The 23,601-nt window shown below is 44.5% G+C and overlaps 1 protein-coding gene across 1 annotated transcript in view; it reads right to left on the bottom strand.

Annotated features, from left to right (window-relative positions):
* The window catches only part of ATP9B (ATPase phospholipid transporting 9B), a 242,509-nt gene that overhangs the window by 114,580 nt on the left and 104,328 nt on the right, over window positions 1-23,601 (bottom strand). The window contains exons 12-13 of the mRNA XM_081802518.1: window positions 16,719-16,794; window positions 10,924-11,000 (exon numbers count right to left, since the gene is read on the bottom strand). Of these exons, the coding sequence (XP_081658644.1) occupies window positions 10,924-11,000; window positions 16,719-16,794 (153 nt within the window). The remainder of the gene's footprint in view (window positions 1-10,923; window positions 11,001-16,718; window positions 16,795-23,601) is intronic.

A 23,601-nucleotide genomic window follows, 5' to 3' on the forward strand; every position in this document is an offset into this window, starting at 1 on the left:
CCAGGTTTACTCCTTTGTTCAACCAGTTTCCTAAGCATGTGCATCGGGCAGGGCACCCGAAATACAGACATGAACAATCTCTGTGGTAAAGCAGCTTACCTGTTAGTGGAGGAGGCAGACAGACTAGTCATACAATGATCTCGTTACGTCTCTCCTCAGAGCTCAGGGTTAATGCAGGGAGCTCTGATGCTGCCCAAGGCTAAGCAAGCGGGGGCCACTGAAGCTTGGTGAGCACAGAATCAGAGGTGAGCCTCTGGGCTAAGCACCAAGCAGGTGGAGGGCGGGGGGTGCGTAGCCCACAAGGAACGCCTGCAAAAGGTCTGGACCTCCTGGCTACAGCGGAGGTGCCGGTGTTTGTCCTGCAAGAAATGGGGACCCCTGGAACCCTCCTATACTGCTGGTGGGAATGCAAGCTGGTGCAGCCACTCTGGAAAACAGCATGGAGGTGCCTCAAAAGGTTGAAAATAGAGCTACCATACAATCCAGCAATTACACGACTGGGTATTTACCCCAAAAATACAAATGTAGTGATCTGAAGGGGCACATGCACCCCAATGTTTACAGCAGCAATGTTCACAATAGCCAAACTATGGAAAGAGCCAAGATGTCCATCAACAGATGAATGGATAAAGAAGATGTGGTATATATACACAATGGAATATTATGCAGCCATCAAAAGGAATGAAATCTTGCCATTTGCAATGACGTGGATGGAACTAGAGGGTATTACGCTAAGCAAAATAAGTCAATCAGAGAAAGACAATTATCATATGATCTCACCGATATGAGGAATTTGAAAAACAAGACAGAGGACCATAGGGAAAGGGAGGGAAAAATGAAATAAGACGAAACCAGAGAGGGAGACAAACCATAAGGGACTCAATCTCAGGAAACAAACTGAGGGTTGCTGGAGTGGTGGGGGGGGGGGGTGGGAGGATGGGTAAGTGGGTGATGGACCCTGGGGAGGGTATGTGCTATGGTGAGCGCTGTGAACTGTGTAAGACTGATGAATCACAGACCTGTACCTCTGAAACAAATAATACATTATATGTTAATAAAAAGAAAAAAGAAAAAGAAACGGGGACCCCTGGGATGGCTTTGGGCAGGAAACTAACCTCAACCAATCTGCACTTTGTAAGCATGTGTGTGGCTGGGTGTGATGCCGAGAGAACAGGATTGCAGCTGTCTGAGCTGTGCGGGTGAGGGGGAGGGAAGCAGTGCTTGGACGGGGGTGCCATCCCAGAAGTATGGGAAACCCTGATGGGCGGAGGGGTGCCCCAGATGTGAGCGGGTGCTGGTAACCATGGGGCGATAGGGGAGGCCAGCCGCATGGGAGGGGATGGGGAGGCTGGAGGGTGCAGGTGCAAGGGAAGATGACGATGAGAGCCAGGCGCTCCAGCCACCAGCCCACAGGTGCGCCACCCTCTCACACAGACATCTTCAAATCACCTGAGTTTTTATGACCCTGTATCCTGCCAGAGGAGCCCACCACGGAAACAGTGATTCGCAGCTTAGGCAGTAATTGTATTTTCAACGTAATACCCACACTGCTGTGCATCTGTATAAAATAGATCATTTTAAATCCCTAAATTATCAGGATGAAAACTTTTACAAACTTTGCATTCCAAACAATTCTTCTCTGTTTTGAAAGTAAAAATTTTTGTGAACTAGATGTGCTTCAAAAAATAAGATTCATAATCAGAAAGTAATGTTATAGTTCTGTCTATAATAATGTCTTGGTTGTTTAAGAATTTAGAAGTTTTAATGGAGTAAAAAAGCCAATTAACACAGGTGCCCAGGGTGACACGAAGCCCCTGGGCGGCACCGTCAGCACCTCGGGGTCACTGTGGGTCTGTCTGTCATTTGTCAGCGTGCCCTCCTTCTTCAGGAATGAGAATAACACAAGACAGTGCTCTTCTGAAGGGTCCCCTCAACCTCGGCCTCATTTCAGCAGAAATTCAAATCAACCAACCAAACAGCTCACTCAGCCAGCCCACTGCACTAACTAGCCCAGCCTCAGTTATTAACTAACCTGCATCAGGACCAAGCTCACACAATCACTAGGATGGGGGTGTTTACAATACGTGAAACACCCAGCAGGCCCTGTGCATCCCTGTCACCCGTGACCTCACGACCTCCATCCTTCTGAGCCACCCCCCCCCCAATCCCCTGGCCTGGTGCAGCACTCCTCCCACCAGGATTTAAAAACATCAAACAGTAAGTATTTCACCTACTCTTTGCTAAAGCTTTGCCACTGGAAGCTCTGTTCATGGAGGAAGGAACTAATTAACCTCTAACCAGTATGTTTTGGGCTCACTCAAAACTTTTCCTATTGCCTCTAGAAAACACTACGAAGAAATACCCTGGCATGCTGATTTCAATTTACACTGAAGCTAAAAAAAAAAAAAGAAAAGGAATGTCTGATGTGTAACTTATCCCACAGAAGTTTCTGTGTCCTGTGTTCAAAAGTGTCATTCTGACTCAAGGCCTCAAAAAAGTTTTGATTTTGATGGTATTACACAATTTAAAAAGAAGCCTCAGAGATGCTTGCTGCGGATGACTGGCCCTCAGAAAGAAATCCCAGGCGATCAACAGTTCATCACAGTGGGAAAGCTCACACACACACACACACACACACGATATATTTTAAAGTTTTACAAAAGCTAATTATTAGCTGACACTGCTAATTACATAGGAGAAAAGAAAGCCATTTAATTTCATGTTAAATTTATCATACACATGTTTTAGTTAATGCAGTTTCAAAAAAGAAACTGTGGTACAGTTGCTACTCCAACGACAAATCAAATTTTTAAAAAACGGTAGCATTCAGAATATATTTTCAGATGTATGAGAAGACAATTAAGTTGAAACCAGATGTCTTAAGATTTGTTTCCAAGCAATATTTTTAAAAAACTGTCGCTTAGAAAAAATTAACTATGGAGGGGAAAAGAAACGACCAGCTCCTTAGTAGAACTATCTAATCACCCAGCACACGTGCTGGGCGCTGGGCCAGAGGCATGACACGGTCACGGCAGCCAGCCTGGGGCCGCTCTCCGGGGGCCACTCTCCGGGGGCCAGCTCGGGGCCCGGGCAGCAAGCTGGAGGCGCCCTGCACAAGGACCCAGCGGGCCTCCCAACCCACCCAGACCGCAGCCCCCAGGACAAGCACCCCGCACGGCCTGCCGAGTGCTGGCCAGTCCATGTCCCCACCGAGGACCAGCTTCTCTCTCTACCGAGGAGGAGCCACCGTGGGGGCCGAACGCGCTGCACAGGAGGCCTTCCCAGGACACAGTAAGGAGACCACGTGGCCTCCCCTTCTTAGCTGGCCTGGCTTGGAATTTACCCCCAGGAAAGTCTGCTTCCGAACCCACACCATGCACACAACCTGTTCCTCACCCCGAGGAGGCCCCCGTGTGCACCGCTGCACCACGGGTCTGTACCACTCAGACCCACCAGAGCCCTCTCGGGAAGAAGACACTGACTCTGGGAATCTCAAAACAACAGGAAAACCTCATTGCCCCCCCCTTCCCAGTCTCCACTCATACCATCGTCACCCACACTCCACCTTCCTTCAGTTCCTGTCCCAAGTTTTAAAACTGGTCTTACTCCTTACTTTCGGTTCTACTAGATATTCCAGATCCCATTTCTCACCTGTCCAAAATGGCTTCCACCAAAAAAGGCTTCAGGATAATCTGATGATGGTAAGTACTCAGTTTTGTGAGCTCATACAAAGTAAGATGGAAACATTGTGATCAACAAGGCATCACAACTTCCACAAATTTCTAACAGTTTTTATAGGCTCAGAGTAAGGAAACAAGGATTTCAAAAAACAAATTATGAAAATATTTGCTTCTTTCGTTTTTTAAGATTTATTTACTTATTTAGAGAGAGAGGGAGCGGGCACGAGGTGGGGGAGCTGAGGGAGGAGAGAGAGAATCCTAAGCAGACTCCCTGCTGAGCGTGGAACCTGACTCGGGGCTCGATCCCAGGACTCTGAGATCACAACCTGAGCCAAAATCAAGAGTTAGACGCTGAACCAACTGCGCCACCCAGGCACCCCTGTACTTCTTTGTTAAGACTTTGGTTATAAAGAATTTAACTATACGGCTCAGAAATGATAAAATACTATCGAGTAGTTTTCGACAAATGATTAGTGAGCCCTCCTCATTCAGAACTTTATGTAAAACTAAGTCTTTTTAGTGATACGAAGTATTTAAATAATAAATACACTCGTGTTCCTATTTAGAACACCTGCTTTATAATCAAATTCATACTTAAAAGGAACTTAGGGACTAAATCCAGGTTTTCTGGTGTAGATATTTGCTGCATACTCTGATGGAGCATTATGTCCCAGATGTTATCATTAGGACTGCTTTCTAACCACTTAGCATTTTGCCTCTTCATTGCTTTCCTGAAATTATAAGTTTATTTGCATTCACACTGCTGATGAAGAAACCCAACTTTTCACTGTGAGCAGCTGTAATACGCAAGTGTGCGGTCACCTGGGTCCCGTCCGCACGCTGCTGAACCACGTGATCGTAGGCTGGTTTCTCTCGTTGATCTTTTCCTGATGAGGCTTTCAAACACTATGATTTGTTAATACTAATAACAGTTATCCAGACACAGCATTGCTGAAGTCGCGTTATCTACAGTTGCTGTATTCCACAGCACACAGCACTTGCACGAGGCACACGACCACATTTCTAAACAGGTATTTAAACCCAAAGATATTTTATTACTCAAGAAGACAACTATTAGAAAAATTAGGGCGCCTGGGTGGCTCAGATGGTTAAGCGTCTGCCTTCGGCTCAGGTCATGATCCCAGCGTCCTGGGATCGAGTCCCGCATCGGGCTCCCTGCTCCTTGGGAGCCTGCTTCTCCCTCTGCCTCTCTCTCTCTCTCTCTCTGTCTCTCATGAATAAATAAATAAAATCTTTAAAAAAAAAAAAATTAAGGGGTGCTATGATTGCACACAAGAAACCACAAGAAAATGGAGAAGGAAGTTATTCTATGGTAACATATTAATATAAGTCAATACAACTTTTAAAATATTAATAAACTGTCCTTTTTAAAATAAGAAAGCTATTCTCCAACACAGCCTTGATATTTCAACCTACAAAGTACAGCATAGATGATTCTATTTTGTTCTGTTATCTGAAAATGCCTTTACAACAATTCAGAGAACAAGAAGTAGCTCTAATTCACATAATGGCACATATCACCTGTCTGTCAGTGAGACATCTGAAAGCATCTTTTTATTAGAAACACAAATCAATATGCCCAAGGGATTACAATAACTGCCTGAAGCAATCTGTATTACCATTTCATCCCTGATGCTCTTGCTCGGAGCAACTTATTATTATGAATGGCATGAAAATGGCAGCCTGTCACAATTGATTTTTCTTAACCTCCTGTAAGAATTTTCCCTCTTAAATGTAATCAAGTATCATCTTATTAAATATATCTCCAGCTAGGTTTTATAAAACAGTCCATTGCTCAAGTTGTATTCCTTATAATTTAAACTTTCACCAAATATTATTATAAAAGTAACTGCTTAGTAATAAAAACTTTTGGTTTGTTCGAAGTTTTAAGATAAGTTTCAGACTGGGTAGACCCCATGTCCCTGCCTTGTGCCTGCTGGAGCCCCGGAGGCACGCATTTTCGTCCTGAAAAAGAGCCTCGAGAACTGGTCTCTATCTCAGAACTCTCCTCCATCGAACAACATCGTAGAATTTGGTATTAATCGACACAACTGGATAAAATTTGTGCTACATTTTAAAGAGTATTCTGATAAACCCTTGTAATAAGCTTAAAGCTGTATATTCTGATTCTATAAAATGATCAACTCAGATTCCAAGGACCACTCTGAAAGGGTGAATTAACATGGGACACCTGTCAGTGATGAATCTGGTTGCAGCTTAGTTAACCCGCCCACGAATTCTCTTTACATCTCACACTGTCCTGGCCACTAAGGAGGCGGTGGCTCTCGGTTATCAGTGCGGGTCCCAGCCCTCAAGGCTGGCTGCACCCCCAGTTTCCAATTCAGGAGGTCTAGGAGAGACACCCCAGGGCAGTCTCCATGCAGGCAGAGGTAACGCTGATTTCGCCAGCCTGGGGCCACTCAGCTGGGCCATGAGACAAGGCCGTGGGGACAGAGAGGTGCCGCAGAGTGAGACAGGTGGCTGAGGCAGCAGCTAGAGAAACCGCCTTCATCTCCGTTTTTTAAAATGCATGCCTGGGGTAGAGGGTAGGCATCCGTGGCCACAGCAGAAGATGAGGCAAGTGATCATATTTTTCTCCTCACTTTTCTGTTGGACGTTTTCTTTCTGATAAGCAGCTAGAGAAGAATAAAACAGACAAAATGAAGACAAAAGGAGAAATGCCCAAATTAAGGCTTGGGAAATGAGATGGGCAGAATGACAAGTTTAAGAACAGGTTTTATGAAGCAACCAGCAAAACTGGTTAAATGGCAAACATCCCTCTACTCAGCTCTGGGAGGGTATTCTGAAAGGTGCAGATGAGGGTGCAGGAGCACCTCTGGCCTCCACGGGGAAGTCACGCTCACATCCCGACCCGTGGGGACGGCTGGTGCTTTTCCCAGGCGGAGACAGGACTCTGTGCAAGAGACTCCACCAAGGGGGACAGGGGCCCTACGAGCGGGCCGTGATGTCGAGTACCGCCACCTGTGTGCACCTGCGACCGTGGAAGTTCCCCGACTCGCCTGCCCCATCACCTCTCACTCTGGACCAGCCATTTCTCGGCCCATGCCTCTGCTTCTGCTCTGAGGCTCTTCGCATCGGCCTGAGAAAGCCACATGCTCCTTACTGGCTCCATTACAAACTTAAGAATCCCAGCAGCTGTTGGGTCCTTCCATCGCTCAAGAACTGATGAGGCTGAATTGTTCGGCGAATCCTCTCCAACTCCGGCCATGCTGTGCATCCCTCTCCCCACCTGAATGACTGTTATCACTGGCTTCTCCCCCACCAGTCAGCACTGCTCTCTTCCCGCAGTGCCTCCATCCCAGAAGCTCACAGATGTTTCCCAAGTGAGCATGTCCCTCCTCCACACGCTATGGGAAGGCAGGGAATAAACGCACTACGGAGCGAGAGCGGGACACATCGGCTGACGGACTGAGGACCGTCCACGTGTGTCCAGAGCCATGGAGCCACGCCCTACTGCACACAGCAGCTCTTCCCCCGGTCACCCCGGTGATCTGAAGTGACTGCGGGATGACCGTGGAACTCATTCTTCCACAGACTGCAGCTTCTCCTTTATAAACTAGGGCCCTCTCTTCTTTTATGAAAAGCATGAATAATTTTATAATTTTCTCACCAGAAACAAACAAAATCAATAAAATCCTCTGCCCTCATCCCTGCTGCTGTCCTGATGCTTCGGGCTCCCTCCCAACCCTCGGCCCCACTGTCCTTCCCCTCATCCCCGACCTTCCATCTCCCTTTGCATCTGACTCCCCTGGAACAAATCAAAGACAATGATTCTCCTGTTGCTAAATCCACTCATCTCTTTTCATTTTTCTCCCCAACGACCTCCAAAGCGCCAGCAGGCTGCGGACCTCCACCCAGCACTACAAGTGCCTTCCTCCTTCAGCCTTCCTTCCTGGCCCCTCTTCCGCCGCTTCAGCCCTTTGCTGCCAGCACTATGAGGTTCGACGAGGTTCCTGTCTCGTTCTGGCTCTTACTGTACATAAAAGGCCTGGGAGCTCTCATCTATGACCACGTTGGGGTAGCCAGTGGTCTTAAGTCATTAAATATCCCCCCTTTCCCTCCTTCTGCACTGGGGGTCGGCCTTACCCCCCTGGCCCACTCACCTTCTGTGAGGCCATTCCTTGCTCTGGCCAAGGAAAGGTGAGCTGAGCCACTCGGTATGTAACCCGCCCCGTCTGTGTCCTCGTACCCAGTGGTCCTGGAGGGCTCCCCGAGGGACCGTGAGGAGCAGAGCACCTGCCAACGTGTCAGACCCGTACTGAAGAGGAAAGCAGTCTTTGCTGCAGTGAGCCACTGCGGTTTTCCAGGCCGTGCGTGGCGCAGCATGACTCAGAGACAGGACTCTTTCATAAGGACGTATTCCCAGCCCCAATTACTCTGCTGTCGTGAGCACCACCGCAAAATCTCACTGGAGCACCATGTCTGTCACCGCCCTACACACACGCAGAACGGAGCGTGAGCAACAGCGCGCTTCCCCCTCAAGAAGAGACGCTCAGGGAAATGGTCTGACTGTCCTCTGAGATGTTTCCTTTGTGTTTCGGGTGGCCTTCCATGAAGTCCAAATGTTGGCTGGTTTAGTAAGCCACTGCAAGAACACGGAGAGGTCGTCTTTACAGGATGTCTTCCTTTCTCTCTTTAGGGATCTGAGTATCACATAATCTTTTCATTCAACATGTATCAGTACTTCCCCTAGATAAATGACATCTGTTACTTCTTGCCCCCTGTAGCATGCTTATGTTTCCTGAATTTTTTTCTTATAAATCTGGCATTTGACACTTAGGAATATTTAATAACGTATGCAAATTTAGAGATTTTATTCTTCTCCTAGGAGCATTCCTTAATTTACAAAAACGCCTCCTCTCAAGCGGGCACCCTCTGACCCGCAGTGCTTTCACGGAGAAGCTCCACGCTGACACCACAGCCTCCTGCACCACCACGTCCCCGCTCCAAAGCCAGATGCCACCACTTCCTGCGAGGGTGGTCGTGCAGATTCACGACGTCACGTACCAAGTGCTCCGAACAGCACCTGCCACGTGTCGGCGCTCTGCCTGGGCCTCAGCTATCACAGGCACAGAGACTTCCGCCTGGGGCTGATGGAGCACCAGGAAGGTGCCAGCCACGGAGGAGCATGTCTGCTCCACCTGTGAGGCTGACGGGCGGCACAGCAGGGTTCTGAATCCAGTTCTGCAGAAAGTCAAAGATACCCTTCCAGTCATAGGTATGCTGTGTTACCACCAAGGACATTTAGAAGTTTTATTTTGTTTTAAAGGAGGGGGAGCGGAAGGAGGACTGCTGATATGGGCATGGAGCAGGTCTCCAGGCCACCCGGCGGGACAGCGTGCGGCGGGGTGCCCGCACAGCTAGGTGTACCCTCAGTATTTCTGGGCACTCGTTCACAATGCACACTTCACTGTACAGGAGGACAGTAACGGTGGGTAACGTGTACTGAGCAGTAAGACACAGAATTCAGCCATTTGCCCAGGGTCACAGAGCTGGCTAGTGGCAATGCCCAGACTCTGACCGGGCAGCAAAGCCCCAGGCCAGAGTTCTTCACCTCCGGTATACACCTGGGAAAGGTCACCCAACTGCCTCTGTGTCCACGCCCAAGGGGAAGAGCATGGGAGCCCAAACCAAAGGTGTCTGCAGAGCAGTGAGGTGCGGACAGACAACGGGAGGGAACAGAAAAGAAGCCACCCCGAAGAGTAAGCTGGGAGGAAACAGGAGTTGTGCTACATGACAGGATAACTTCTCAGATTTTAAAGCTTACTATTTAAAATAAAACTGACCCTCAAAGTCATCCTAAAAGTAAAATGATTAGAAATGATTAAGAAACAAAACATACCCTAGAACTCGTATATGCATAGGTAGAACATTCTAGTTTTGCTTACTAAAGAAAAAAAAATATCGCTATACTTCACAGAAAACATACACAAATATGCATGTAATTCTGTCAATAATTTGTTTAATAATTTATTTTTAAATAGGTTTAACTCTACTGAAAAAATAATGACTTGAGGTATATTCAATTTCCTCAAATGAGCGCAAGGTTTGTAATAAACATCAACAGGGATAATTTTCCATGTTACCACAATCAGAGTTTAAACTAATACGAATGTGTCACACACAGACATTTGGAGTCCTAATGGAACACTACTTCATCGAGCTCCCTGGGATGACCCGTGTGGCCTGGCGGGGGCAGGGACACTCGCCAGCCAGCAAACGTGTCAGAACCACTCGGAAGCACTGCAAATGGGCACGGACATTCAAAGGGTAAGGGACGCTTTCCTAATGTTGGCAGGGTTAATTATTTTTTAAAATAGTATTTAGCTGAAAAAATGGAATATATCTTGTCCTTAAAAATATCTTTTCAAAGAATTATTTCATTTCTATTGCTTTGCAATAAAACTTCCTACAGAAGACAACCTTTTCTATTAGTTACTCACAAAGCAAGGTGCGAATCCATGAGAGTGCTTTTTTTGTTCTACTCAGACACACCTCAGATTATATTTCAAATAAAAAGGAGTAAAATGCACAGTTAAAAAGAGCTTCTCATAAAGTGGACATCAGCACATTCTGTGACTTGACCATACAAAATGTATTAACCAAACAACAGCAAGCGAGAATTCAAACTAACTTTTTTTGTCCCTATGTAACTCGCATACACACGCTGCCTACCTAAACAGCAATTTCAGGAGTACAACAGAAATATGATCAAGTTAGGAATATAATCAAGCAGTCTTTAAAACTAAAACGTCTTTTCAACATGCTTATTTGAAATGAAAGTAACTTAAATGAGTTCAACAATGTCGCACTATCAAATACTGTAACATATTAATGTAGATTCTATTTTAAAAATGAGCCATCAACATAAAAAAAAGAATGCAAACCATAAAATAAACTGAAAAGAAGAGACCACAACTAACCATCAATTTATGGGCAAATTGTATATCCAACAAAGAAAACTTAAGAGACACAGAAACTTTGATTAACCAAGAAAAGATACTTTTGGAAGTTCTTCAGTATGAGCATGCTGTTACATAAATACGGAGAATTCACATCCGAAAACACCAACATTTTTGAAAGTCTGTTTTTAGGTTATTTATATTAAGCTAAAATGAACAAGCTCTTCAGGACTGCATGTACTTTCTCACTGAAAGGGAAAATCAAGTCATTAAAGCAGCTGCTCCTTAATCTAGCCTACCTTATTTTTTGGATTGGATGTGTTCATTACACTTCGAGTCTCTTTTCCAGTATAAATGACAACACCTATTACCGTACCTGCAAAAACACGAAAGTGGTCCTTACAGAGATGCCTCAAAGGGTAAGCACAGAGAGAACACTTTCTAATCAATTGTCTTGATGGAAAATATTATTCACTACTTAATTTTATATAAATTTATCTAACAGCACATTTGATTGCCTAGGTCAAGAAAGCCTAATGTCAACTTTCAAAATAAACTTTGAGGAACTCAACTTATTTCTTAAGCTATACAAATTTACCTCCATACAACATTAGAAAATGTACTGATAGCCTTTTCACTGTCAAGAGAAAGGGTGACATCGCTCGTCGGTTCACGTGTGCAAACACCACAGCTAAGTGGAGAGAGGCTGTGTTCTCAAGTGGTCAGATGCATCATGGGACCTTCACACCACGACCGCACCAGCTGAACCACTTTCCCTGAGCGAGACACTCGGGTACTACGAGGCGTAAGAGGCTCTGCTGACATCTGAGCACATACACAATTAAAACAGTAAGAGACAATTACATGAGTAACATTCGATGTTGGATTTAGATGTTATTAGCCTTTTTTTACTCATGTCTCCTAAAAGTTTGGTTTTCTAAGTGTGTATGTCTATCAAACTTAAGGCAAAAGAATACTAAAACACCCCTAGAACAACCCTTGGATTACAAAGGCTCAGAGGCACTCACCTCTGTGATGTTAAATTAAAAACCACAGAAGTCTGTTTCTAAACTGCAGCTATGCATAATTTATATTCCCAGCTTTTGTAAATTCTGATGAGAAATGATTAAAGAAAGAAAATCACGTCCACAAATACTGAGACCAACACCACTGCAGAATTCACTATAATAATTATACAAAAACTCTTTGATGTCACATTAATGTAATGTGTGAAATTTAGTGCGTCGTAAGTCAGGACCCATGGAATAAATGTGATCCTAGCGATCTCTTGGATTTATATGAACTGATAGCTGCAAATCATACGCATTAGATAATGAACGGTTTCCTCCATGGAATGGTCAGGAAGACAGGGAGGTGCTAGAGGGCTGCTCAGCGGTCACATCTGCAGAGGTTACACACATTTCTTTCAAAATAAGCACTTCCTTTCTTCCCCCCGTTTTAATTGTGAGCCGCTTGCAGAGCTGTGCGGTTGAATTTCCTGAGCCCCCTGAAAGCAGAGCAGCCCCTCCAGCACAGAGGGCAGCCCAAACTGCACAGATGCGACCTTTGTAGGGCAGTGCCCAGCAGAGCTGCAGATGGCAGGTCTGCACTTAGCGCTCAGGAAAGCACGGACTACGTAATGACCCGGTGCCGTAGAGGACCCCACCCCAAACACACACAGCTCTTGTGTCAGTCAAACAGTACATTCAATCTGACTGCGTCAGTAGTTTCTTCCTATTTTGCCAATTAAACTTAAACAAAATACAGGAGTGTCTCATGTGAAATAAGCTCACTAATGTTAAAAAAGTACAAAAACAGAAGACAAACTGCAAAATTATTTTTAATATTAGCAGAACAAAGAGTCTCAGAAAAGACTTAAAAATTAATCAGGCTAGAAAACACTGTCCTAAAATCCGGACAAACTATTAGTAATGTTGATTCTAGGCTGGTATTGCAGTTACAAGTATCCAAAATGCAATCTGAGAAATGACAAGACTAAGAAAACGTAATGCATTCAGATACACATAGATAGCATATATAATCAGTATTGCAGGTTAAATATACTGTGCGTAAAGAGTATTTAACAGAATTCCTCCCGTGGTTTTCCTTGTATAATCTACTGAAGTCTGGTGAAGGCTCTCCTGTGTATTATCTCATCCCATTCTCACTAAAAAGGAATTAGAATAATGCATTTTTTTCCGAGTCTGTCATGCTTTTTAACTACTAAAATTAGTGAAGTCAGTATGGAGTATTTGCAGTATTCTCCATTCTTTTTGACAAAGGGCACCTCCTTACGGACTAGTACAGGCTGAACCACTGACCAAACCCTGTATGTATGACAAATCTACCTATATATACACATATCATATATATACATATGGCAAAGGGGTTACCCTGTTCATTTTGGAAACAAGACCTGAGAGGGAACACAACAGAGCACATTCATCAGAAAGTCTGACAGAGAGAACGTGTCAGAGACAGACAGACACACAGACAGACCTCAAGAACGCTCAACCAACCGAAGTATTTCCTGTCACTTAGGCACCTGCTGGCTCCCGTGCAGAACTGCTTTCCTCGTGCCAGTCTCAACAAAACCCCGAGCATGGGCGGCCCACCCACTGCAGAGTTTTCGTGTGCCTGCAACAGATGGGGAGCGCAAAGACGGCCAGCAAAGACTACGGATTTGCCTCAGGAAAGCAACACGGAGAGACCGAGCCAGGGACACAGGCAGACACTGCGACCTGCACCAGGTCTGGGTCCCGCCCAGCGAGCATGCCATGCGTCCAGGGATGGCAGGGCGGCTGCACCCATTTCCCAGCAGCCAGGACTGCCCAGCCCTGAGACCCGAGGTGCAAGCAGCAGCAGGGTGCAGCGCTGCTGTGTCCTCCGCGGCCCCCACTGCCCTCCTGCACCACAGCTCGCGGGTCGCGTCCCTCAGGGGACTGCAGTGGGGCAGCTTCTCCTGCTTTCCCGAGGCCCGTCGGGCAACCGTTCTGCCGCTGGAGCCTCACACACCATGCCCACTAAAGGGACAGTGTGATTTTAAGTTTCCGATCTGGCACGAGGACTAGTCTCATAAAGTATCATGCCAAAAATTACCAAGAGAAATGAAACCACACAAAAACCAAAAAGAATATATATGTCCCAATTTTTTCAACATAAATCATCAAACTGCTATAAAAGTGTCCAAGTGTTTACTCTCATTTTCTGTATTTAACACAATCAGTACCAGCCCTGGACCCCTGTCTACGCACAGGCCCCCCTCTAGAGGGAGAGGTCACCCTGGACCGCCATCGGCACACACGCCCAGCAGCCCTGCTCTGGGGGGGGGGGGTCACCGCCGTGGCCACACACGCCCAGCAGCCCTGCTCTGGGGCACATCTCTGCTTCCAGGCTCTTGGCAGTTTAAGATCAGAACACTCTCTTGTCCACTTATCAGTTGCAACGTGGCAGCTCTCTCGGACACTGACTCTGCTCTGGGAATGACGTTCACTGACCGACAAGGGGAAGAAGATGGAGGGCACCACAGGCAGTTGTGTTTGTCCCTTTTCAGGGACCCTTGGCCCTCGGATCCTCTGTGGTGTTAACGTGAGCCCTCATTCCCATGCACTCAGAACCCCAGGATGAGGGAGGAAGGCCCAAGTTCACTTCACCTAGGAGGCAACCTGAATTCAGTGGACACATATTTAAAAAATAAGATTTAAAAAAATTCTGTTCTTTCTTTCTCAACTTATAATCAAGTATAAAGAAGATATGAGCCCTTAAATTACTCCTGGAAACCCAAGGTCTTTCAAACATTGCTCAGGATACAGCAGTTTGATAATATATAGAGTCTAGTAATTGCTCACATTATTAAGGTTTTTAAATAAAGTGTGTGTTAAAATATTTAAAATTAATGAAAAGAGCTTGCATTTTTAAAATGTCCAAACACAAACTAAAATTAGAGGTGTCTTCCCTAAGTTTTTTTGAACGGATGGTTTTTGAGTATATAAATACTTTCTTGGAAGATAAAAAGCCCGGGTGAACTGAATTCGACTCATCAGAGAAATGAGAAACAGTCATCAACGTGGCAAGCACATGTGACACCTAGATTTGTGTCTGTTCTGCCCGCGTATGCAACTAGGAGCTACCATGTACCAAGGTCACCTGGAGAGTAGAGGACCGGAGAGGAAAAGTATGTACGGGGAGTTATCGGGGGCATCACAGAGGCCTTCCGCTCGGGGGCTTCTGCCTCTGTGAGGACAAAGGCCACAGATCGATAGCACTAGGATCAGTAGCAACATTCTCATACACAGGGAACAAAAGATCAAATGTATTTTTTTTTAAAAAGCATCTTCCATATGATGGAAACAAAACAGAATACAGCTCTAGACATGGAGAATGTGAAATCTGTGACCAAGTATCAAGCTTATATGTGGTTATGTTTTAAATATTTTCCTATCAACTATTAAACGCTAAAGGCTGAAGGGCGACAGCCGTCGAGGATGGATTCAAATCCCGACCCTGGGACAGCCTGGCTGCGTGACTGTGCGAACAACGCAGGCCGGTGCCATGAGGCTGCGCAGCACCACGCTGAGCCGGGGCGCAGCTGTCAGCAAGGTCAGCAGAGCTCGGCAGCGTGGAGGAAGCACAAGCACAAGACTCTGAGACTTCTCCTGGCCGCAGTGCCCTCTCCAGTGACCCCACGGGCACAGCCAGTCTCCCCTTCCTGGGGTCTACGTAGCCCGAGACCTGGCCTGCTCCCGCACCCCCCCCCTTGGTGTGCTATCCTTACTTCTCTTTCTCTTTAGTTTGAGAAATTGAAAAAATCATCAGTACAAAAATCATGAAAGACCTCAATTTCTATTAAAATTGTCCTATTTGCCATCAAGCTTTTTATTAAACATAGAAAACAAGTCCCCTCTCCTCCTCTATTCCCTAAAAGGTGCACACAAGGACCCCTACAGGAGCCTGGTCTACACGCTGCTGTGCACACAGGCCCCCATGGCACACGCACAGAACTGCCCTGCCTTTCCCCGAGCACCGGGCACCAGGCCCCGGCGCCATCCTCTTCAGCCTACAGCTCAAGAGACCCTCACACAGCTGCTGGCGTGCTCACGAATCCTCCCCACACCTTTCCACCCCTTTACCTCATGCACCTGTTTGCTCCTCCCTCAAACTCTGATCAGGTAAGGATTTTGGCTTCTTTGTTTTGGGGGCACCCTATACTTCCCTGTGGTACTCAGCAGAGCGTAAAGTACCCGCCTCACTTTATTAAAGTCGTCCTTGCCCATGAGCTCCCGAGGACAGTGCATTCAACAGCGCCTGGTCTCTGCAGAGGGATTCTTAGAAAACCACCAAAGAGCAACCAGGCTCTGTGGGCGTTGGGCCACACAGCCCTACTCTGAACATCCCCTAGCCTTCCTACCCCCACCAGCATCCTTCATGCTCCCTGCTGCTAAGATTCACTCCTGGTTACCATTAGCAAGTCAACTACTTTCTGAAAAGCTGACCATCATTTAGATTTCAATACCTCCCAGAGAAATTTACTTCCCAAAATGTATATTTAGGTGACCTCCCTGTTCAGCCACTAGAAATACTCCAACATCCTCCAATTTCACTCAGAAGAAAATTAAGACGCTTTACTCTGGTCCCCAAAGGCCCAACATGAAATACCTCCCCAGGCCCCCCATCTCATCTAATACTTTTCTCCCTGACAGACAAACCCACCACAGTGATCTCTTCCAGATTGTACTGGGTGACTGAGGAGTGGGAAGATCCCCCAAGTACCACCACTTCCTTCCCCAGTTGTGCTAGGCCACCTCCCAGTAAGGGACACTGACAAGTTTGCCGAGAAGAGGTATCAGAACCCGCGAAATGCCCCTGCCCTGCTCCATGGAGGCCTTGCTCCTTGCAGCGCACAGCCCACAGCCAGCGCTTGCCCAGGACTCAGCCCCTCAGGTCCTGCCCCACACCTGCCAACTACAGGGTATGATCAGTAAGGTCCCTGGGTGGTACAAGGCGGGATTTTCAGAGATACCGCACAGAGTCACTCCAGTACACAAAGCACCACCAAACGTGAGAGCTGACGCTAACAAGAGAACTTGTTTCGTACCTGAGGCAACAATGGTGCTCGCCCACAGCGTATTTTCTATGCTGAGACTCTCATGAATGGGTGGGTCGCAGTCTTCCTGTTCATAGAGAAGGGGAAAAATGGCAAGTTAGCAACTTTTTTTTACTTCAGATATCTGCAGTGATAAAAACAAGTGTACAAGCTGGATTCAGTGAATGAGCAGTGAAATGGCAATGCAGAATAAAGGTGAAAAACAAGGGAATTTAGACGGAGGCTCCTGGGAAGAGGGCAGAGCAGGGAGCACCAGGAATCTCTCCCCACCGGGCAACGACCACACGGCAGAATCTGTCTGATGGGACTATCTGGGGACTGCAGAGTCGGCTGAAGGCTTGCAGCTGTCCAGGAGAAGTAGTCAGTTTGGGTCTCTTCTAGCTCCCAGCACAGAGCAGCTACCCAGCCGTGCGGCAGGCAGCCGTGCACGTGCTTCTGGGGCAGCCTGCAGACGCCAGGTGGGCAAGAAGCACCCGTCCTCCAAAGAGCAGGGGTCTAAGTTCTGACCACCGCCGACTGCTTCTGATCACACAGGTGCAGAAACAGAGCCTGGCGGCCGTTGCTGTCAGCCCTCCAGCTCCAGTGACTCCAAGGGCATTGGAAGGGCGAGGGTTCCCCTGTCCCCCTTCTGGGAGCCAGACATTAAACACTAGAACATTCTAAAACAACTGCATATATGGAAAAAAACACAAAGTGACTGTGGGTGCCCAAGAAAAAGCTCAGAAAAGACCTGAAAAGACATTAAATGTACATCTCAGACTGATAACCCAGCACAGAGACAGTCTATAATAATAAAAAATAAGTAAATCAATAAATAAATATAATGACTAAAACCCCCGCAAGCCCGGAAGAAGGGTGAGAATGGACTTCTAGAGTTACATCATTATACTTAAAAAAAAAAAGTGTTCAACAATAACAAGGCATTAAAAAAAAAAAAAAGTATGGTCCATTTATTTATTTATTTTAAAGATTTTATTTATTTATTTGAGAGAGAGAGTGAGAGACAGCATGAGAGGAGAGAGGGTCAGAGGGAGAAGCAGACTCCCTGCTGAGCAGGGAGCCAGATGTGGGACTCGATCCAGGGACTCTGGGATCATGACCTGAGCCGAAGGCAGTCGCTTAACCAACTGGGCCACCCAGGCGCCCAGTATGGCCCATTTAAAGGAAAATTGTAAATCAACAGAAATAACCCCTGAAAAAGACCTGATGTTAGATATACTAGACAAAGACTTTAAAAGGAAGTTATTAAGGATGTTTAAAGAAATGAAGATGTGAAGAATGCCAAGAAAACAATGTGTGAACGAAACGTAAATATGAAGACAGAAAACCTAAACAGAAACCAGAAGAAAGTCAAGAGCTGAAAAGTACGATGACTGAAATGAAAATTTCCCTAAAGAGATTCAAGGCAGATCTAACCACGCAGAAGAATCAGCAAACCTGAACACAGAACAATGGAAATGACCAAGTCTGGGAAACAGAATGAAAACAGGTGGAGGAAAATTAAAAGGGTCTGAGGGAGTGCAGGACACCAAGGTACAAACCAATATATGTATTGTGGGAGTCCCAGAAGTGGAAGACAGAGTGAAAAGGGCAGAGAGAATATGTGAAGAAGTAATGGATGAAAACACCCCAAATCTGATGAAACACATGCATGTAAACAGTGAAGAAGCTCAAGCAAATCCAAGGAAGATGAACTCAAAGAGACCCACATAGAGACACATTATAATATATAACAAAGACAAGGACTCCCAAGGTGGTTCAGTCATTAGGCGTCTGACTTTTGTTTCGACTTAGGTCATGACCTCAGGGTTGTGAGACTGACCCCCACACTGGACTCCACGATCGGCGCGGAGTCTGCTTGAGATTCTCTCTTTCTCCCTCTGTCCCTCCCCATCACATGTTCTCTATCTCTTTCTCGAAAATAAATAAATAGGGTAGCTCTATTTTTAATTTTTTGAGGCACCTCCACACTGTTTTCCAAAGTGGTTGTACCAACTTGCATTCCCACCAACAGTGTAAGAGGGTTCCCCTTTCTCCACAACCTCTCCAACATTTGCTGTTTCTTGCCTTGTCAATTTTTGCCATTCTAACTGGTGTAAGGTGGTATCTTAATGTGGATTTGATTTAAATTTCCCTGATGGCTAATGATGATGAACATTTTTTCATGTGTCTGTTAGCCATGTGTATGTCTTCTTCAGAGAAGTGTCTGTTCATGTCTATTGCCCATTTTTTGACTTATTTGTTTTTTGGGTGTCGAGTTTGAGAAGTTCTTTATAGATCCTGGAAATCAGCGCTTTGTCTGTAGTGTCATTTGCAAATATCTTCTCCCATTCCGTGGGCTGCCTCTTTGTTTTGTTGACTGTTTCCTTTGCTGTGCAGAAGCTTTTTATCTTGATGAAGTCCCAATAGTTCATTTTTGCTTCTGTTTCACTCGTCTTTGGAGATGTATCTTGAAAGAAGTTGTGTGGCCAATGGCAAAGAGGTTACTGCCTATGTTCTCCTCTAGGATTTTGATGGATTCCTGTTTCACATTAGCTACCCTATGACCCAGCAATTGCACCACTGGGTATTTACCCCAAAGACACAGATGTAGTGAAAAGAAGGGCCATATGCACCCCAATGTTCACAGCAGCAAAGTCTGCAATAGCCAAACTGTGGAAAGAGCCGAGCCCATCAACAGATGAATGGATAAAGAAGACGTGGTCCATATATACAATGGAATATTACTCAGCCATCAGAAAGGATGAATACCCAACTTTTACATCAACATGGATGGGACTAGAGGAGATTATGCTAAGTGAAAAAGGTCAAGCAGAGAAAGTCAATTATCATATGGTTTCACCCATTTGTGGAATGTAAGGAATAGCATGGAGGACATTAGGAGAAGGAAGGGAAAAATAAAGGGCAGGGGGAATCGGAGGGGGAGACGAACCATGAGAGATTATGGACTCTGAGAAACAAACTGAGGGTTTTAGAGGGGAGGGGAGTGGCGGGATGGGTGAGCCCGGTGATGGGTATTAAGGAGGGCACGTACTGCATGGAGCACTGGGTGTTATATGAAAACAATGAAATCGTGGATCACTACCTCAAAAACTAATGATGTATTGTATGGTGACTAACATAACATAATAAAATAAAATTTTTAAAAATTAAATAAATAAATCCTTAAAAAAAAAAAAAGACAAAGACAAAAACAGAATCTTGAAAGCAGTATGAAAGAAGCAAACCATCACATACAAGGGATCCCCAATAAGGTTATATGCAGATTTTTCATTAGAAATACTGGAGACTAGAAGGCAGTGTGCTGATATATTCAAAGTGCTCAAAAACAAACAAACAAACATCCATGTCAGCCAAGAATCCCATATCCAGCAAAACTGTCCTTCAAAAATATGGGTAAAATCAAGACATTCCCAGAAAAACAAAAGCTTAGAGAGTATGTGTCCACCAGACCTTTCCTGCAAGAACTGTTCAAGGGAGTCCTGCAGGTGAAAGGAGAGGATACAGTAACTCAAAACTACATGGGGAAATAAAGATCTCAAGAACGGTGATGTATACAGGCAATTATAAAAGCAAATATTATTGTAACAATGGTTTGTAACTGCACTTTTTTTTTTTTTTTAAAGATTTTATTTATTTATTTGACAGAGAGAGACACAGCGAGAGAGGGAACACAAGCAGGGGGAGTGGGAGAGGGAGAAGCAGGCTCCCCGCAGAGCAGGGAGCCTGATGCGGGACTCGATCCCAGGACCCTGGGATCATGACCTGAGCTGAAGGCAGACGCTTAACCAACTGAGCCACCCAGGCGCCCTGTAACTGCACTTTTTGTTCTCTACATGACTTAAGAGACTAATACATAAAACCGAGTATTGTTGTAATTTTGGTTTGTAACTCCAAATCTTGTTTTCTACATTAAGAGGCTGGTGCATTTAAAAGAAGTATTTGTTTACATTTTTAGGCACAGAACGTATAAAGATGTAATTGTGTGACATCAGCAAACAAAAGGGGTGGGGATAGAGCTATAAAGGAGCACAGCCTTTGTATGTTATTCAACTTAAGTTGGTATAAATTCAAATTAGAGTGTTATATCTTTAGAATGTTGAATGTAATTCCCATGGTAACCACAAAGAAAACAGCTATAGAATATGCACAAAAGGAAATGAGAAATTTAAACATTTCCCTACAAAAACCCCAACTAAACACAATAGAAGACAGTAATGTAGGAAATGAGAGACAAAAAAAAAATATATATATATATATAAGGAACATAAAAAATTGAACAAAGACAGAAGTTAAGTCCCTTCTTTTCAGTAATTACTTCAAATATCAATGGATTAAACTCAACAATCAGAAGACAGAGATTGGCACAATGGATAAAAATACATGATCCAACTGTATACTGTCTACATGCTGAGACTCACTTTAGATCCAAAGACACCAAGAGGTTGCAAGTAAAAGCACAGGAAGAGATATTCCATGGGAATAGTAAGCAGAAATGAGCAGCTGAGGCTATACTAATACCAGAAAAATTAAATGTTAAACCAAAAAAGGTTATAAGAGACATTATATGTTCATTAAACGTTCAATAAGGCAGGAAGATATGCTTATAAACAACTTGCATCTAATGAAAATCTGTAAAAATAGACGAAGCAAAAACTGATAGAATTTAAGGGAGAAACAGCTCAACAGTAATAGAGACCTTAATATTCCACTCACAATTATGGCTAGAACAACCAGACAGAAGTAAGTAAAGAGAAAACTTGGCAAAATAAGCCAACTAGATCTAACAGACATGCAGAACATTCCACCCCAAAACAGCATACACATTCTTCCCAAGCGCAATGGGACATTTCCCAGGACAGACCTTATGTTACAAATTAAGCCCCAACAGATCATCATACAAAGTATCTACTCCAACCACAATGAGATAAAGATAGAAATCAATAACAGAAAATTCACAGAACTGTGGAAATTCAACAACACTTTTAAACAACCAATGGATTACAAAGAAATCACAAAGGGAATTAAAAGATACTTAGAGACAAATGGTAAAAAACTTGTGAGGTGCAACATAAGTGGGTGCTAAGGGGGAAATTTAAAGCTATAAATGCTTATATTAAAAAAGAGGAAAGATCTCAAATCGATGACCTAACTTCACAACCATGGAACTAGAAAAAGAAGAATAAACCAAACCTAAGGCCAGCTGAAGGAAGGAAAAAATAAAGATTAGAGCAAAGATAAATGAAATAAAAGAACAGAAAAACAATTTTAAAAGTGAATGAAAGCAAAAGTTCGTTCTTTGAAAACATCAACAAAACTGGCAAACCTTTAGCTAGTTGGACTAAGAAAAAAACAAAAAAGAAGACTCAAATTAGTAAATTCAGAAGCCAAAGTGGGAAAATACTACACTTCAATGGAAATAAAAAGGATTAAAAGAGGGGGCGCCTGGGTGGCTCAGTTGGTTAAGCGACTGCCTTTGGTTCAGGTCATGATCCTGGAGTCCCGGGATCGAGTCCCGCATCGGGCTCCCTGCTCGGCAGGGAGTCTGCTTCTCCCTCCGACCCTCCCCCCTTTCATGCTCTCTCTCTCTCAAAAAAAAAAAAAAAAAAAAAAGGATTAAAAGAGAATACATTAGTACCCATGTGGCAAGAAATTGGATGAATGGATGAATTTCTAGAAACACAAAACCTACTAAGAGTAATCATGAGGAAATAGAAAATCTGAATAGACCTATACCTAGTTAAGAGACTGAATCAATAATAAAAAATCCGACAGAGAAAAGCCCTGGGTCCAATGACTTCACTGGTGAAATCTACCAAATTGTAAAGAAAGACTAACATCAATCCTTCTCAAACTTCCAAAAAATTAGAGAAGGGACATCTCCTAACTCACTCTATAAACCCAGCACAACCCTGATACCAAAGCCAGACACAGACATAACAAGAAAAATAAAGATCAACATTCTTTATGATCACTGATGCAAAAATCTTGTAATACTAGCGAACAGAATTTAGCAAAATATTAAAAGGATTATACACTATGACCAAGCAGAATGCAAGGTTGGTTCAACATGTAAGCCAATCAATGTAATACATTACATTAACAGAATGAAGAAAAAAATCCACATGCTCATCTCAACTGATGCAGAAAAAGCAAATATTCAATATGCTTTTGTGAAAAAGCTTTTGTGAAAAAAAGCAAAAGCATTCAATGAAACTAGGAAAAGAAGGGAACTACAGGGGGGTCTGGGTGGCTCAGTTGGTTAAGCGCCTGCCTTCGGCTCAGGTCATGATCTCAGGGTCCTGGGATCGAGTCCCACACTGGGCTCCCTGTTTGGCGGGGAGCCTGCTTGCTCCCTCTGCCCCTCCCCCTGCTTATGCTTGCTCTCTCTGTCAAGTAATTTAAATAAAATCTTAGAAAAAGGGAGGGGGAACTACATCAACATAACACAAGCCATACATGAAAAGCCCACGGCGAGCATCATACCAGATGGTGAAAGACTGAAACCTTTTTTTTTTTTTTTTTTTGGTCAGGATGCCCATTTTCACTATGTCTATTCAGCTTAGAACATAGTACTAGAAGTTCTAGCTACAGCAATTACGAAAGAAAAAGAAATAAAGTTACCCTTCCCTAATACCACATATAAAAATAACTCAAAATGAATCAAAGACCTAAATGTAAGTCTTAACAACAACAAAACCCTTGGAAGAAAACACCGGACAAAAGCTTCATGACACTGAATTTGGCAGTGATTTCTTGTATATGACACCAAAGGCAGAGGCAGCAAGAGAAAAAACAGACAAATCGAACCTCATGAAATTTTTAAATTGTGTGCATCAAAAGACACTATCCAGAGTAAAAAGACAACCCACAG

Source organism: Leptonychotes weddellii, chromosome 13 (assembly GCF_054177405.1).
Source record: "Leptonychotes weddellii isolate Sample4059 chromosome 13, ASM5417740v2, whole genome shotgun sequence".
Classification (NCBI taxonomy): Eukaryota; Metazoa; Chordata; class Mammalia; order Carnivora; family Phocidae; genus Leptonychotes; species Leptonychotes weddellii.